A 17559-nucleotide genomic window follows, 5' to 3' on the forward strand; every position below is an offset into this window, starting at 1 on the left:
TAGGAACGTACCACCCAAAAGAAAAGGAGCATAACCTTCCCATTCACATTATAAAAATCACTTCTTGTGGAGCCAAAACAATATTTGATGACAAAGATTTGAAATAAATACAGGTGACCATTTAGTAACTACAAAGCGAGAATGTGTAACCTAATGTAGAAAAATAAAATCAAAAGCAAAGTGAAACCACATGCATCAAGACCAGAAATCAAAAGCTCTTTACTCACTGGAAAAACAATGGAGAACTAAAAATGATCCTCAAGTTTTTTTGAGTGAAGTTTTCCTCTTCACTATTATTTCAAGCATATCTCTTAATGAAAAAGGGAGCATATATGCAATAAGAAACTGAGTATATCTGAAACTTAGATTCTTACTTTTGATTTTCTTCTTCTTCTGATTCTTCATGCTGGTCAAATAACTCCCATTTAGAAGTTGTTACAGCTGAATGGAAGGAAAAAAGGATGTAATTTCATAAGGTAAATTAGCATTTTTGCAGTAGCATAGTAGAAGCCCAGCTTTAGAACTGAAATTTTATATTACAGAAGTTATCTATGTTTATCTGTTCTCTGAATAGCCATTTCTATGTGCTAAATCTGTTTTCTTTCTCATACCTACACTACAACTTTATTCAAATTCATGAAGTGACAAACAATGTTGTCATCCTTATTTCTGTGCAGGATGGTAGGATTTATTTCATTAGTGCCTACAAATGTTAACAATTACAGATTATAAGCACTAGGATACATGTCCAACTAAGTATGAAAGGCAGGTCTAAATTGCATCTAATAAGTCAAGCATTCTGGGAGGGTCAAAGATTGGTTTCTCTAAAACTGATCTCTAAGTAGATTTCCAAATAGGTATAGCTTCCCTTCTACATTTTCTACTGAAATGCCTTAACCCAAAAGGTTTTTAGTGACTTCTCTGATTCCTCTCAAAGCATCCAAACTGAAGGACCTCAGAAAATTATAACAGCAACCAAAATGAAAACTTAGCCACTAGATATAAAATAAAACACTGGGTCTTAGGTGGAAACATATATAAAATATAAAAGGAAAACACACACACACACACCAGTGATTAATTTTAAGTACTCAATTTTTTAAAGCTTAATATTTATTTTATTTTTACTCACCCTGTGCTTCCAACTCAGATTCATCTACAGCTTCCCATTTCGATGGGGCAACTTTAAATATAGGTTCATTCTTCTTTGAGTCCTCAGTCGCATCCACTATTGAAGAAAGATGAGCCATTAACCCTGACTACTAGGGATGACCTTAAAGAGTTCATGGGTATTCACTATATTATTAAAAAGTAAAATAAAATAAGGCCACATATGGACTAATAATGCTAGTGTCAAAAACAAGGATCATGACTAATCCAATCCCCTGCACCTGTGGTCCAATTTTTAAATAGAACCTATATCAACTCAGAAGATTCAGGTTATTATTATTTCAAGCAAATGGAAAAGTTAAGTAAAAAAATCTTTAATATGTTTGCTTATTGTTAAACTATAGAATTCATATATTATTCAATATTTAATATATAACTCAAATGTACTGAACATTGTGTACACTTCCTACTTCCAAAAATGATTTTAGGCAGGCAGGAAAACTAAACCTCTAAGTTAGGAAAACTAATAATAAAAACAGAACTGATAAAACCAGGCACCTGGAATTATGAATACAATTGAGCACAAGATTTTGCCTATAGTTTCCTGCCAATTAAGACAAAATGAGAAACTTGTTAATATTATAAGAGGCTGACTCTCCCAACAAAGAGGTGTGACCAGAAAGAAAACCTTTTTTGTGGCACAAATGTATAACTAGGTATATGAAGTTTGAAAAGTCAGAAAACAGTTAATGACTGACAGCTTTATCAGACAGTATACCTTTTTCCATATCAGCATGTATGGAAATTAAAGGGTTCTGGAATCAGACTTATTGGCTAGATTTAATCAGTCTGAAATTTGAACTTACAAGGCACTCCATCAAGATCATCATCAAGACTCTTTATAGGGACTCCATCGAGATCATCAATGGGAGCAGCATCAATAGGAATTCCATCCACATCTTCTAGAGGTGCACCATCAAGCTCTTCCTCAATAGGGGCACCATCGAGGTCATCAGGTACATCCTACGGAAACATACATACTATCATAATATTGCTAAAGTCACATTGCTACAAGATTAATCTGCAATCCAGTATAAGCCAACCAGCTGGATACTCACATTCCCAGGTACAATGTGAGGACATAAGAATATAATTTATCATCCAGTCTGAAAGAAGCAATCATTTGTGCATTATTTATCAAATATTTACCAAGTGCTTATTGATGCCAGGTACCACGTGAGGCACTGAGGATACAATAATGAGCAGAAATGAGCTTGGTCCCTTGGTCCCTCCTGTCACAGAGCTTAGTAGAATTTTTGTTTTGGTAGCGGGGGTGGGGCAAGGAGAAGTGGGATGGGAAAAGGAACCAGGCAATCAGATAATCACAACAGTATACACATAACTGCAACTATGACGACCACTACAACAAAGAGGTATATTGCACTATTCGAGTGTATAATAAGTAGGTTTCACCTAAAGAGGTCTGAAAAGACTCAATGAAGTTATGCTTAAACTGAGACCTGAGGGATCTCAGGTAAAGAGCAGACTTCCAGAAAGAGGAACAATATGTATAATGGTCTATGGTAGGAGGAAACATTGTACATTTAAGAAACTGAAACAAGGACCATGTGGTTGGAAAAGGGAGGCCACTTAGGAGGATCTTGTAGGAGAGAAAGTGAAAATATGATATCTGGGGGCCGGACCAGTGGCGCAGCAGTTAAGTGCACGCACTCTGCTGCGGTGGCCCAGGGTTTGCAGGTTCGGGTCCCAGGCGCGCACCGACGCACCACTTGCTAAGCCATGCTGTGGTGGCGTCCTATATAAAGTAGAGGAGGATGGGCACGGATGTTAACCCAGGGCCTGTCTTCCTCAAGAAAAAAGGGGAGGATTGGCATCAGATGTTAGCTCAGGGCTAGTCCTCCTCACAAAAAAAAAAGAAAGAAAATATGATAGCTGGATTAGGATGGCAGAAATGAAGGTGAAGGATTCAAGAACTACTGAGGAGGTAAAAAGTAACAGAATGGTGATAGAACCTGCTACCACTATGGTACATCTTTTCATGTACATATTTAACTCATATAGCTATCTGTAGTTTAACAAAATGAAATCATGCTATATATATTGCTCTATTACTTGCTTTTTTCTAGTAATATAAATCTTTTCATGTCATCAAATAAAAAGCCAGTCATCAATTTTCACAGAAGAACACAAAACAGAGAATTCCTGTTATACATGATTTCAAATCCTGGGCTCCAGTAATTCCAGCAAAAAAAAAAATTCACTATTTGGTGATAAACAGTAGGTGTTTTTCACAAAGAAATGTTACCCACATCTGTAACATATCACACTTCCACAGCACCCCCAGAAATAAATTTAAAAATAATCAGACAAATACACTGAGTGCCTACCTCTGTTTCCTTTTCTTCGATAATATTTACAAGTCCTAAGAAAATATTTTGCAGTTTGATCAAAAATGGTTCTGGATAAATTGCCCAGTCTTCCCATGCTCTGAAGCAGGTCATTACCCGTTGCTAAATAAATAGGAAAAAGACAACGAATTATTATTTAGGGCGGTACATCTCAAACTTCACCTCATGAAAATGACCATCTCAATTTGCTGAATTTTCCTTTAACCCGAGATTCTTTTTAAAATTTAAAGAGAATAACTATCATTAAAACGCTTTTTAAAAATCAATGTCATCTTCTAATCAAAAGGAAAAAAAATTAAATATAATGAAAAGAAACAGTAACTGTTCACTCTTGACCACCTAAGCGCCACGTCCCATACCACTAGAGGTACACCTGAGGCCACATTCCGGGAAAGACTAGCTTAGAAACTTATGAAAGCTGTGAGATATCAAGGTAACCAAGTTTTGACCCAAATTCCTTTATGATTCAAAGAAGTATGTCCTGATTCTGGCTAACAATTCTCTCTGTCTCATCCCTAAACTTTTCTATAAGCTCTGACTTATGGTCAAAATTTAAAGTCAAAAAAATTTTTAAATGGAGTTGTTTGTTTGAATCCCCTAAATGATGGGGTCATTAGGCATCTTTCCAAACTAAAAAATTTCCTTAATAAAAGTCCTCTCCCCATGAAAGTATATCTATTTATTCAATTACAAGTAAGGTATCTTGTTTGGCTTTTCTTAACATTGATCTACATCTTTAGAGGTTATACAAAATCAGTAAGTCAATATGCTTTGTAAATATGAATAACTAAAATGTATGTTCCTAATCCAGCCAAATTATACATACCATTACAAAACAACTAATCTTCTGAATGTGTTTTGTGAAAAGAGAAGATTAATATTTAAAATATTAAAATAAAACACTTAAAACTAAAACAAACATCGGACAAAATAACACTAGATAATATATTTTAAAATTTCGGACATGCCCCCACCCTCCGTTTAAAACACTAGAGCAAAAAGAATGAAACAATAAACCTACCTTAAAGTTTTCAGACTGTAAATGGCCTTGAATTGTACGATAGGTAGCATTGAGGTCTGAAAATATCTGACATAACTTGGTTTCAAAACTGAAATCCAAATAATATATTTTTTACAATAGAATTTGTTTAAAAATCTCTATCCACTTCAGCATGCTAGCCAATGAAAACCCCTCCCAGACTTAAAAAAATTTATAAATCAATCTAGTAATTCTTTAAAAATCAAGAATTAGGTGCTTAAACTCTAAAACTATAACTGAACTGCTTGAACTCCTATTATTCTGAATTTTTCTCCTGCAAAATCCCTACGAGCCTTAAGAATTAGTTCCCTTGACTGGCAAGGAACTTTACATCTAGGATACTTTGAGCCATCTAGTCCGACATCTTTATTTTATAAAACAGGAAACAGAAAAGTTAAGTGACTTGTCCAAGGCAAAAAAACTAATAGCAGAGCTAACATTAGGACCCAAATGTCCAAATTTCCTAAGCTTCCCTATTCATAAAATAAACACCAAGAAGGAACTCTGGAAAACTGACAAAGAGTTATATACTAATTACAGTATAACAAAATAACTTCCTACTGCCTAAGAAAACATTAACAATGAATTACAACCAATACAATGATGATCAGATGAGAACAGATTCTATAAATAGTTAATGCTCTGCTCTGTCTTGGATCTCTGCCTTTATGTTTGCCATTATTTCTATTGTTTCAGCTTATTTATTATACAAGTGGCAAAATATGCAATAAAAATAGTTACTTTTTAACTCTTCCTATTTGTCCTATTATTAATAATCAAGAAACTGATACAAAAACTTTTTAAAAAACTGATAATTTAGCTTAAAGTGGTTTAGTTCAATGAATACAATCCAATTTTTTAGAAAATTCTACAAACTATGAAGAAGTTTAAATTATTTATTATTGAAAGTGTTAATGAACAAAACAATCCTCTTTTCTAAACTCCTTACCCTTAAATATTTTATTTCAGGAATATCAGCTTAGATCATTATACTTACAATTTTCTATAATATGAAGCATTGGCAACTTTGGCTGAAGAGTTGTACAAAACATCAGAAACCAAATACAATCTGGCAATCTAGAATACCAAAAGATGACACAAAACAGATTAAAAACCAACAGCAAATAATGTACCTAGAAAAAATTCCATATTGTAATTTTTTTGGACTTAGTGGCAGAAGGCTAATGTTTAGCTATAATTTAATAATCACAACTGATTAGAAAAGTTACAAGAAATTCAGCTTCACAACAACTATGACTTTGGCAGGGATATAATTTGTAACTTATTTACATTTCAACCTGCTGATAACTTCTATGTCAATTAACATACAAGTTTTCCAGCCAGAAGGAAAACAAGACTGCATGGGAAAGATTTCTTCAGTCAAGTTCCTCATACAAAAAGGAAACCAATTTCAATCCAAAGAGAAGTCAACTAGTATCTCGCTTTTACGTAATTAAATGTTCCAGAAAGCGAAATCATTTCCATACCTTTTTGGGAAGGGGTGTCTTTAGGATGGACAATGACTCAGTAATGCAATCCACTATTTCTTCAGCAGCTTCAGCATTATTAAGACAGAAAACCATTGCATCTCCAATATCATTTTTCCTTGGAGTTAAACCCCGCAGGATTTCTTCTAATTTGTCCCTCTGTCTAAATATAAATTTTTTTAACTTATACATATTTATAGACACAAATTTCAAATGTCATTATAGTTTCTGTTCACAAACTAATTTCTTTAAAACCACTAAGATAAAATTTTGAAGACTAAATTGTATTAAGTCTGATTCATGTTAAGTTCCCCAAATATGTTACACTTTTTTTTGAAGAACTTATATGGGGAAGAATACTTTTCCAGGAACTAATAAATGATTCCAGTGATTTTTAGTTTACAAATTAAGTAAATTTAAAATTACGGGCATTTTTTTCAAGAATCTTTGAGCGTGTCCCAGTCCTATTTTCCCATTACACTGAAAAAGAACTGTTGTGTTCTTTACACTCCTTTGAAGGCAGTCCATCTGTTACTTTAGCACTTCTGCAAAGGATCAGGACAGGCTAAAGCAGGGGTTAACAAACTTTTTCTGTAAAGGATCAGACAGTAAATATTTTAGGCTTTGCAGCCCATATGGTCTTTGCTGCAATTACTCAACCCTGCTGCTATAACACCAAGGCAGCCATAGACAACATGTAAAGGAATGGGCACGATTGTGTTCCAATAAAACTTTATTTACAAAAACAGGAGACAGCCAGATTTAGCCTGCATGGAAAGTAATGACGAACATACATCTTCAGAAGCAAATATACTCTCAAACACTACAGTTCTCCATTAGCAAATGCTCTCACAAACAATGCATCAATGCATCTAGTATTAAGATTTATAAAATATACACTCAAGTACATAATCCTATATGCTAAAAATTCTTTTAGTCAATTTTTTTCATGAGGTATACAGAACTTCCTCTGAACATTTAATAGTTAAATTTATTTCCCCTTCTTAAGCCAGGCTAATAGCACTGTACCAGTACTGACTGAGCACTAATAACAACATATGCTTCCATGGTGGCCACCCCCTGCAAACTCTGTGCAAAGACTTGGCAACCATCTGACCTCACTAAGTCAAACAATAATCTTTCCTCTCTTTATGTTGCATTCAGAGAGGCAAGAATTCTAAGGGCCCTAAGGTAATTTCTGTAAGAATTAGAAGTATTCCACCGCTAGAGACTTAAGAGATCACCACTTAAGAGATCATCACTAACTTTTATCAACAAGAAGAGGTCAAGGTCACACACTTATAAGGACACACCCTTATACTTGCCAAGACATTTAAAATTACAAAGCATATGATGAGACTGTTACTATTTTAAACACTCACAAGTAAAAAAACTATTTCATTTTAGGGTTAACATCTTAGTAAGAGCATTAATTAAAGCAACTATTCTGAAAAAATAAAAGGAAAAACTCTTACTCTTCCTTAAGTGCTCCCTTTTTACTAGGCTCCTCTACAAAAGCTTCTGTTTCTTGCTCTTCTGACATCCCATGCAAGTATGGATTTAATGGTGGTGGCCTCCAAAAAGATCCATTTTTGAACATACGAAAATCTTCCGTCCTCCATTTAGTTGGAGAATCTCCCTAATAAACATGTCCAGAATGTTATTAGAAAGGTCTAATACCTTAAGAGTCAAAATAACAAAGTAATTAATTCTACTTGCCTGCAAAATAGAATAAAGCTTCCACCTATAGTAAACATGGGCTGGTGTCTGGTTTTCAAATAAGAATCTAAAACAAAACAAATTTAAAAAATTAAACTCCTATTCTTTAATGAAGAACTCTCTTCAAGTAAATATAAACAAATGAGAAATATTATTTACCTATTTAATTCTAAATAAAACCAAAGCAAAGACCCCTGAAGAGAAATCCTCACCCACTGCCATCTGCCATCTATCCCGTTCCTCACCTCAGCACCAGACTGGCTTTGTGACTGACATTAACACTCAGAAGGTTTGTATGCATCTTGCTGAGTCTTATAATCAATTTTATTGAACACTTATTTGTCAGATACTGTGTCTGGCAATGGAGAGATTCTCTCAAGATATAATTTTAAAAGCAGTGGCTTTTAAACGACTTAAGTAAGAGTGTTAAATGAATATCTTAGATACCACAGCTATTCAGAAGATAAGCAATTTCCTATAAACTTCATTTGTTCTATTATATCTCACTTATGAAACACTCTCTCATTGAAAAGCATAATGAAAAGTATTTTCCTCCTAGAGAATGCTAAAAACAATGCTACCTAATTAACTATATGAAAATCCGATGGAAAGTTGACCCAAGCACATTTTAGTCTAACTATTAAAACTGCTTCTCATTCCACTGCAAAAATAACCCCATACTTTTAGAACTTTATTCTTAGAAATATTTTTAATTCCAAAAAACAAATTAAAAATATTTTTAAATTGCACAACTGAGGATAAACGAAATGTAGTATATACACATGCAATGGAATATTATTCAGCTTTAAAAGGTAAGGAAATTCTGAAACATGCTACCAACATGGATGAACCTTGAAGACATTATGCTAAATAAAATAAGCCAATCTCAAAAGTACAAATACTGTATGATTCCACTTATATGAGGTACCTAAAGTAATCAAATTCAAAAAGACAGAAAGTGGAATGGTGGTTGCCAGAGGCTGGGGGACCAAAGGAATGCAGAGTTATTGTTTAAGGGGTACTGAGTTTCAGTTATGGAAGATGAGAAAAGTTCTGGAGATAGACAGTGGTCATGGCTACACATCACGGTGAATCTACTTAACACCACTGAACTGCACATGTAAAAATGATAAATCTTATGTTATATGTAAATTATTCCACAATAAAAGAAAATGCACACCTGAACATAGGATTGTTGATTTCTCTGTTCATAATCATAGCTTCAAACATTGGCCCTTCACGTACAACAAACTCTATCATTCGATGTATCAGGGCGAGCAAATTCCTACAACAACAACACAGTTAAAGAAAATGGATTCAGACCTACCACTATATAAAACTACACTTGACCTAAGTTACTATAATTGTGCAGAAAAGATTATTCTGCTGACTAAATACAGAACTTTATACCAAAAAAGTAACCTGGAGCATATGTTAATGCCTTGTGCATTAAGAGGGAGTGGGGTAATGGGGATAAGGGAGTGGGAGGGGAAGGAATGGAGCAGGGAGGGTGGGAAACCACAACATAGCTTCATAGTAATAAGGATTTAATTCTCTAAATGCCACTTAATTTTATTTCCCAAATGCAAAACATTAAATTATAAATCACAACTAATGGGAAAGCTGCAAATATATAAAATCAGTAACTTAGAGCTTACATGTTACCATAGCCATCTAAAAAATTACACACTATCTGAGTTTTAAAAGAAAATATTCCTAAACCAAGCACTTTCGTGGTGGTACTGAAATGTTATATACATGACTATAATTTGTAAAAATGCAAAACTATTTGACAAGTTTAAGGTCTGATTTAATAAAAAATCCATCCAACTCCTGTGCTTTTCTGGTACACATATAGCAGATGGAGTTTTTATTGAATCTGACCTTTAATGAGGCAACATCCCTTTGGACCACACTTCAAACTAGTTCACACAATTCATGATATGTATAATTCTGCCTGTACTATGAATCAAGCAATTATATTGCCAAAGCCTCAGATGGAGTCCTCTTTCCAAAATATTCCAAAATAAGGGACATGGTGAGATGTCCTATTCATTTTTCATAACAATTGCTTTCTAATATTAAAGCCAAAAATAAACATATGTGAGTAACTTTTTAGTATAGCCATTTTATTGGTTGGGCTCATAAAAAGTCTTTATTTTTAAAATCTGAAGCTGGGTCCTAAAATCATGTGATACCTTATCAGACTCCAAACACAACTTTAGACAGTGATTACAGTGTCAGGCAAAAATGACTCAGCTTACTATAAGCTGCTTTTGATTTCTCATTTCACCAGTCTCCAACACATGGAGTTGATAAATAACAACTGGGAAAAGCAAAAGGATATTGGCTCTTGGTACAGGCACACGCTAAATTACACCTTTAGCATTCCCAGCTCAAATTAAGTTCATATAACTGCTAGAATATAAATAAATATACAGTTATAAAATAAGACAGATTTTTTTGGCTCTATAATGCCCTGCTTCAGAGTACATGAACAAGAAAAAAATTTATCTCATGGTGATTATAATTATTTTCTCACAGTTCTCAAACAAACCCACTTAAGTGGACACTAAAATCTCTACATAGTAAAAAAATTATATGAAGGTTTAAATCTTTAACAAAGGGGAAACTACATATTTAAAACTATTAATTCAACCTCAAATTGTTAAAACAAAAAACCACAAGCATCACTTAATTTTAAATCTAAAAATTATTTTTGTTTCACAGAAGTATTAATTGCTCTGCAAATATGCAGTTCTTGATATCCAAATGAGAATGTATTCTCAGCATCCATATAGTTAATGACATTATTTTGAAGGAAGGGAGATAATGGAAAGTTATGATTCAATTCTAAAACTCCCACTGGTATGTGTCAAATTAAAGTGAAGGGAAATTTTATGTGACTATCATAATATATAAAATCAATCAATAGGTGGACAAATGCTATACATTCAGAAACTTGTATGAATTAAGTCAAAAGCAACTTGACTTGAGTATTAAAGATAAATGAAAAATGGTTTAGCAAGTTTAAAACAAAGGATTCAGTGAAATGGTGAGTCAAGACTTTTCAGCAAAATGTATACTCAAAATTTTGTTTAGCAATAAGCTGAGCTACGTGTAAAGCTACTACTGGATATATGCTTTGTGAATGCTACAAAAATACTTTTCTGTGAATGCTTTATCAGTGGAAAAAACCCACTATAGTTTTAAACAGGCTTGTAACTGATAAAATGTAGTTTTAGAAAATTTAAAGCTTAAAAGAAGTATTAAAATGTTTCATATGATTATTTAAAATCAAAATCTGACAATTAGCTGTTGCTAACTTGAATTCAAAATTATTAAAGAATTGAAATCACACTCTTTTTCCTTAAGGATTGTGTGTTTAATTTTTTATTTAAAAAAGGGTGACTTTTCTATCAGAATGAAACAGTGTAGTACAAAAAGATGATATATTTTAAAGTGCATTATTTTATTTTAAAATGGTAATTATCTTATTCTGGGCAACAACAACAAAAAAAACCAAAAAATTGTCTCTCAGTTATAATAAAACCACATTTATTGGAGTCGATCGTACCAATGTCTGGTCAAAAACTGTATACTTTCCCAATCCATCCCATGATGTTTTCCTGGTCCCCCGCTGCCGCAGACAGTTCAGCTGGTGTTGCTCACCAAGGCCAATGTCAAAGAGAATTTGGTATTCTTTTGTGTTCATTTATTATTCAACCAGTGTTGTGTTCCTGTGTTTGGGAAAAGGCTTAGCTTGACTGAGCAAGAGCATACCTAAAGCATGTATTCTTCTGCTTTAACATTATGTTGAAAAACAAAAAAAGGAAGAAAAGAAAATAAAAGAATTCCAAACACCTTTGTTATCATGAAAAAATTTCCAGTATGTTCAGTGTTGATGAAAATAATAGGAATTCCTTCTTAAAATCAATTAGAAAAAAACAAAGCTATGTCTTCAGTAAGGAGAACTCAAACTAAGGTTGCATATTAAACATGGATAATTCAGAAACCAAGAAAAAATAAAAGATTAGGACAAACTGTAACATTATCTAAAATTTAAGACACATTAAAAACACCTATTTTCCCATCAGAATAGTCTAATATTATTAGACTAACAACCCCAGATTAAATCTATTAAACACATTCTAACTACTAGAGTTATAAAATCCCCTACATTGGTAACAATAAAAACAAAAAAGATAATGACATAAAATTGCAAAGTATACTAAAGTTAGTAAAATTTCACATATCCCCCCAAAAAGGACTGGGAAGGAACCATTGCTCAGTCAAGATATTACCTTTTCCTCAACACCATTTTTTTTTAATTCAGAAGGGGATATTGTCTATATTTAGATCAGTAATAATAAAGAAAAACATGTACCTTTCTGTTGGGATAACCACTTTGACTATGGCTTGCGACAGAGTCTGTATATGAAGTCACATCAGATAATAAACATAGAATATGTGAGTATTGTTAACAAGTAACAAGCAAAAATATACATATGCATTGAAAATACTACACATCTAATCACAAGTTTTGCAGGCAATCACTGCATTTGAAGTAATTATACACTAAGCAATTACATAAATGCAAATGGATGTGTTCAGTGAACAATAAATGTTCACCAAATGCAAAGAATCAGAACATTCCTGCCAGAATGCACATCAATGCACTGAAATAGGTACTACACTGAGAATTATCAGATAAAGATTTTAATTTGTGAAATAATTAACTGTTTGCTTCTTACCACACAGTTTGCTACTTTGTTCCCAAGCCTTTAAAACCAGCCCTGTCATTTTAAGTGTAATTAATTCATAACAGAACCAACAAATTCTTATAACTTGAAATTAAGTTGGTTTTATGTTTAATAAAAAGAAAATACTCACCCTTTGCTTTTACTAGAGTAGTTAACCGTTCTTAAAAACCACATATGCTCTCAAATATCTAATACCTCAGATCTTGAGAACTAAGTTAGCTAGCTGCCATCCAAACAGTTTAACTATTTAGGAGGTCTTTGTAATTGAAAAGTCACTTAACCAAATACAAAATATCACTTTCTCAGAGCAAAGTAAAATTAGATATTTTGCACTTAAGCAAACCTGGATACAACAGAGGACAAAGGAAAAAAAAAAAACTTAATAAGTGGTCAAAAAAGGAATGGTAGCCACAAATAAAAATATGACCTAGTATTTCAATACAGGGTTTCCATGGGCTAAGGCAGGGAACACATCTACTTATTTCTTTAAGAGTTGCCAAACAGAATTACACATTTTCTATAAAATTGTTGAAAAGAAATACTACCACAGATTTAGTATTTACAAATTAGATGCACTCTATGTACATTTTTTAAATTACCTTCTCAAAATCCTCCTTGTTTTTAGGTGGTGGTAACATGGGAGCATTGGGGTTTTTTAACCGCTCTCTAGGCTGCGCATTAAAAGGCAGTCCTGATGGAGGTGGGGGAAGTGTATGTTCCATCATAGAAGGCGGAATGTATATTGGATGTGGAGGAATAGGCACAGCTTTACCCCAACCTAACTTCATTTCAAAAGACATAATCATCTTTCCTACAAGAAAGAAAAGAAAGGTCACCTTGGTAACTCTCAAAAGAAAAGATTTCTGGTGATTTGAATTAATTTTCATTTTTAACCTTTCCATTTCTGGTCCATTTTTTCCCTAGAGTTTTTATAAATACTTTTCAGAATCAAAAAACGGTCTGAATTCTATAAGTGGACAATAAAAACTTTCTTACCATTTAAATTCTTTAAAGCTCTTTCAGCATCTCTTCTATTCATAAAGGCCACAAAGCCACAATTTCTCTCCCTTGCTCTTTCTTCATCAGTTCTAGGCCACATAATTTTCACACTGGCTAATGGCCCAAATCTTCCAAATTCTTGGCACAGCATTTCTTCATTCATCTATTAAAAGGTATAAGAATTTTTGGTATGCAAAAAAGAAAGGGAAAAAAAAGAATTCTAAGCAACAAGAAAGCAAAGTAGTTTTTGCAAAATGAAAAAGACATACTAATACTAACACCACAATTTTCCATTCAAACTAGGACCTCTACACAGGTAAAATCCTGCCCTCGTGGGGAGTTCACAAATCTTTTCATACCAGAAACATTCTGTTTTACATAAACAAGTGGCCAGGGTGATGACACTGGATGGCTTTTACCTCCCCTCTTCCTCCTTTTGAGATCCTGCATCTAAAACAAGCTGTTCTATGGCAATGGTTCGTTTAGGCATTTAGCCACATTCTTCAGGCAGCAGTGATTACCACATTTAAGTCAAGGAGGAAATATTTGTTGGGGATGACAAAAAACGCTCTGATCACTTTTTTTTCCCAGCACCCAGCTACCGGTGTAATCAAGAACAGAGAAAATAGAAAATGGTAAATATGTAATGAAATCTAAAACACATATAATTTTTTAAAAGAGCATATTATGTATAACAACCACCAAATTCCCCATAACACAATTAACATTGAAGCAGGGAAAAGAAAAAGACAAAAGCACAAACACTAGTTTGCTATTATGAGGAAAAAGAAAAAAAATCCATAAGGAAGCAAGCTATGCCTCAGAAGAGGGTAGTCTCAAAAGCACACTGTCCACCACTAGTCATATCCTGATGTGATAAATAAATCAGCACCTAGTAAAACACTTCAAATTCAGAGTATAGTCCAGTTACAGAAAAGAGAAGACAAGCCCTTAAGAATTATAGCAAGACAATGTGGCCCATACCAATAAGGCTCAACTTTACAGGATAATGTAAGAGACTATCTAGTTCCATCAAATTTGCTTACTTCAGATTCTTGACTTTTTTTTGGATTGACTGACAAAGCAGTTTTCTTCCAAAAGTATAAAGCCTACCAGCCAACATTCATCTTACTTTTCTAAAATTACCTGTGGATTAATGTTGCCAAGGTATAAATTAGTAGTGCTTGGATCCCCTACATCATGTGAGCCAGGTGCATAATCATCAAGAACTAGGGCAAAGAAGGAAAAAAAAAAATTATAACCTGCAAAATATAAAGTTTGGACACTTTCTATTAATTAAAAAAGCAAAAAACTGTATTACCACCAGATGATCTATTTCTTCTTGAAGGCGCATCCACTTTAAAAGGGGGAAAAGAAAACAACTCTTAGTTTTTAGAATAGTTAATCACAAATATAAACATTAAAATAAATGTCACTTACTGGAACGACGCTGACCATCAGAATCTGACTGAGGAGGCTCAAATCGACTTAACCTGCCTTTTGTTTTATGTCTCTCATCACGCTCTTCTTGAATTCTGTTGAAAATATTTACAATCACTAACAATGAGCCAAAATTTGTTTGTTCACCATTTAATAAGAATAGAACTTAGCCAGGTACCATCTTCAAATAACTTGAAATATTGGTGAGTAATTAAATGCCAGTACTGATAACCAAGATTAGAGAGTCTCCCAACTATAACAGAGTTATGAGCAAATTTCTGCTACACAAGCAATGGAATACAAAGCCCACTTTTAAGGTGAGAAGGAAATTCAACATTAAAACCACTGAATTTGTTCTTTCTCAGCTAAGTTCAGCCTCTCCTCACCCCCACCTCAGTGACTATGTTGTTTCCACTGCAAACAGGACTCTGGACATTAGATAAATCAATTGAATTGCATCCACATAAGGCAAGCAACCTAGATGCTGGACAAAATGCTAGTTTATTTTCAAACATACCCCACAAAACACCACTATAATATCTAAAACAACCTCATGGTAAGCCAGTTAGTAATAATTAATTGGTACACTACATTCTTCATACCTGCATCTGTAACTATCAGCTCAATATACCTGTGATAGCCATTCTCAGCACTATAAAACTTACTGTTTCAATTCTTCTTTGAAGAGTTCCAAATTGCTTTTTTTCTTTTCTTTCTCCCCTTTCTTCAGTGGCTATGAAGGATATGACAAGTTATACTTCAAACGAAACACAGTTAAACAAAACTAATGGTTCAATAATCAGATTGTTTTAAATAATTTTAATTTTAGTGCAAATTACGTTCTAATTATTTAAGTTCAAAAGAAAGAATGTTTCTGTTATTGCTGAACTTCCCTTCCTGTCCTCTCAAACTAAGAATTTAACAACTAAATTATTAAAACAATTAGGGGCCAGCCTGGTGGCACAGCGGTCAAGTCTGCGCACTCCCCTTCAGCGGCCCAGGGTTCATGGGTTCGAATCCCGGGTGCAGACCAATGCACCACTCATCAAGCCATGCTGTGGCAGCATCCCACATACAAAATAGAGGAAAATGGGCACAAATGTTAGCTCAGAGCCAATCTTCCTCAGCAAAGACTGAGGAAGACTGGCAACAGATGTCAGCTCAGGGCCAATCTTCCTCACATACACACACACACAGAAATTTATTAAACCAATTAAACAAAAGGACAAGCAGTAGTCTTAAAGTAAAGGAGCCACTAATTTTATCCCCCAAAAGTCTGCAATACTTAGGACTGAATATTGTTGAGGGAGAACAAGGGACAAAATTAATGAACATAAAGTGAACTGCCATGTAAACCTAAATCTAAGAGCTAAAACTATAAAACTCAGAGAAAAACATAGGAGTGAATTTTCATGACCTTGAATTAGGAAATAGTTTCTTAGATATGACAACAACAGCACAAGCAACAAAAGAAAAAAATTGATAGGGGCCTGCCCCAGTGGCCTAGTGGTTAAGTCGGGCACACTCCACTTCGGCAGCCCAGGTTGGGATCCTAGGTGCAGACTTACACCACTCCTCAGCAGCCATGCTGTGGAGGTGACCCACATACAAAATAGAGAAAGACTGGCACAGATGTCAGCTCAGGGCAAATCTTCCTCAGCAAAAAAAAAAAAAAAAAAAAAAAAAAAAAAATTTAATAAAACTGAACTTCATTATAATTAAAAACTTATGTGCTTCAAAGGACACTATCAAGAAAGTGCAAAGCCAACCCAAAGAATGGGAGAAAACATTTGCAAATCATTATAGCTGATAAGAGACTTGACTCGAAGGTGTAAAATACTCTTACAACTCAACCATAAAAAGACAACCCAATTAAAAAATGGGCCAAGGATGTGAAAAGACATTTTTCCACAGAAGACTACAAATGGATGATAAACACATAAAAAGATGTTCATCATCATAAGGAAAGTGCAAATCAAAAATCAAAACCACAATTAGGTACAACTTTCACACCCACTAAGCTGACTAAAATAAACTGAAAATAAATAGACAATTTTAACAACGGTCAATGAAGACAGAAAAACTGGAGCTGGCACACACTGCTGATGGGCCAGTAAAATGGTGCAGCTACTTTGGAAAGCAGTTTGGCAGTTTCTCACAAGGTTAAACAGTTACCATATGACCCAGCAATTCCACTCCTAGGTATATACATAAGAGAAGTGACAACATATGTCCACACAAAAGCCTGTACACAAATGTTTATAGCAGCATTACTAATAGCCAAAAAGTGGAAACCCAAATATCCATCAAGTGATAGATGGGTAAATATTATATGGTATATCCGTAAAACGGAATAGTATTCAACCAGAAAAAGGAATGGGGTACTGATATATGCCACAACATAGATGAACCTTGAAACAATACGCTAAGTAAAGAAGTCAGACGTAAAAGGCCACATATTGTATGATTCTATCTGCATGAAATGTCCAAAACAGGCAAATCCAAAGAGACAAAATAGACTAGTAGTTGCCAAGGGTTGGGGATGACTAAAAATAGGTATAAGGTTTCTTTCT

The 17559-nt window shown here is 34.0% G+C and overlaps 1 protein-coding gene across 4 annotated transcripts in view; it reads right to left on the reverse strand.

The window, feature by feature from the left end:
* The window catches only part of U2SURP (U2 snRNP associated SURP domain containing), a 48951-nt gene that overhangs the window by 14895 nt on the left and 16497 nt on the right, over positions 1-17559 (reverse strand). For 2 of the 4 annotated variants that reach the window (XM_087430428.1, XM_004419283.3), the window contains exons 7-23: positions 15652-15719; positions 14987-15081; positions 14868-14903; positions 14693-14775; positions 13544-13709; positions 13147-13358; positions 12172-12215; positions 8965-9069; positions 7785-7851; positions 7541-7704; positions 6066-6228; positions 5576-5655; positions 4561-4648; positions 3519-3641; positions 1977-2133; positions 1133-1228; positions 375-441 (exon numbers count right to left, since the gene is read on the reverse strand). In XM_087430428.1, the coding sequence (XP_087286554.1) occupies positions 375-441; positions 1133-1228; positions 1977-2133; positions 3519-3641; positions 4561-4648; positions 5576-5655; positions 6066-6228; positions 7541-7704; positions 7785-7851; positions 8965-9069; positions 12172-12215; positions 13147-13358; positions 13544-13709; positions 14693-14775; positions 14868-14903; positions 14987-15081; positions 15652-15719 (1814 nt within the window). Of the gene's footprint in view, positions 1-374; positions 442-1132; positions 1229-1976; positions 2134-3518; positions 3642-4560; positions 4649-5575; positions 5656-6065; positions 6229-7540; positions 7705-7784; positions 7852-8964; positions 9070-12171; positions 12216-13146; positions 13359-13543; positions 13710-14692; positions 14776-14867; positions 14904-14986; positions 15082-15651; positions 15720-17559 lie in introns of those variants that run through there. The other 2 variants (XM_014789016.2, XM_087430429.1) reach the window with 2 other exon arrangements.

This window comes from Ceratotherium simum, chromosome 5 (assembly GCF_057802395.1).
Source record: "Ceratotherium simum simum isolate JZ-2026a chromosome 5, ASM5780239v1, whole genome shotgun sequence".
In the NCBI taxonomy this organism is placed as follows: domain Eukaryota; kingdom Metazoa; phylum Chordata; class Mammalia; order Perissodactyla; family Rhinocerotidae; genus Ceratotherium; species Ceratotherium simum.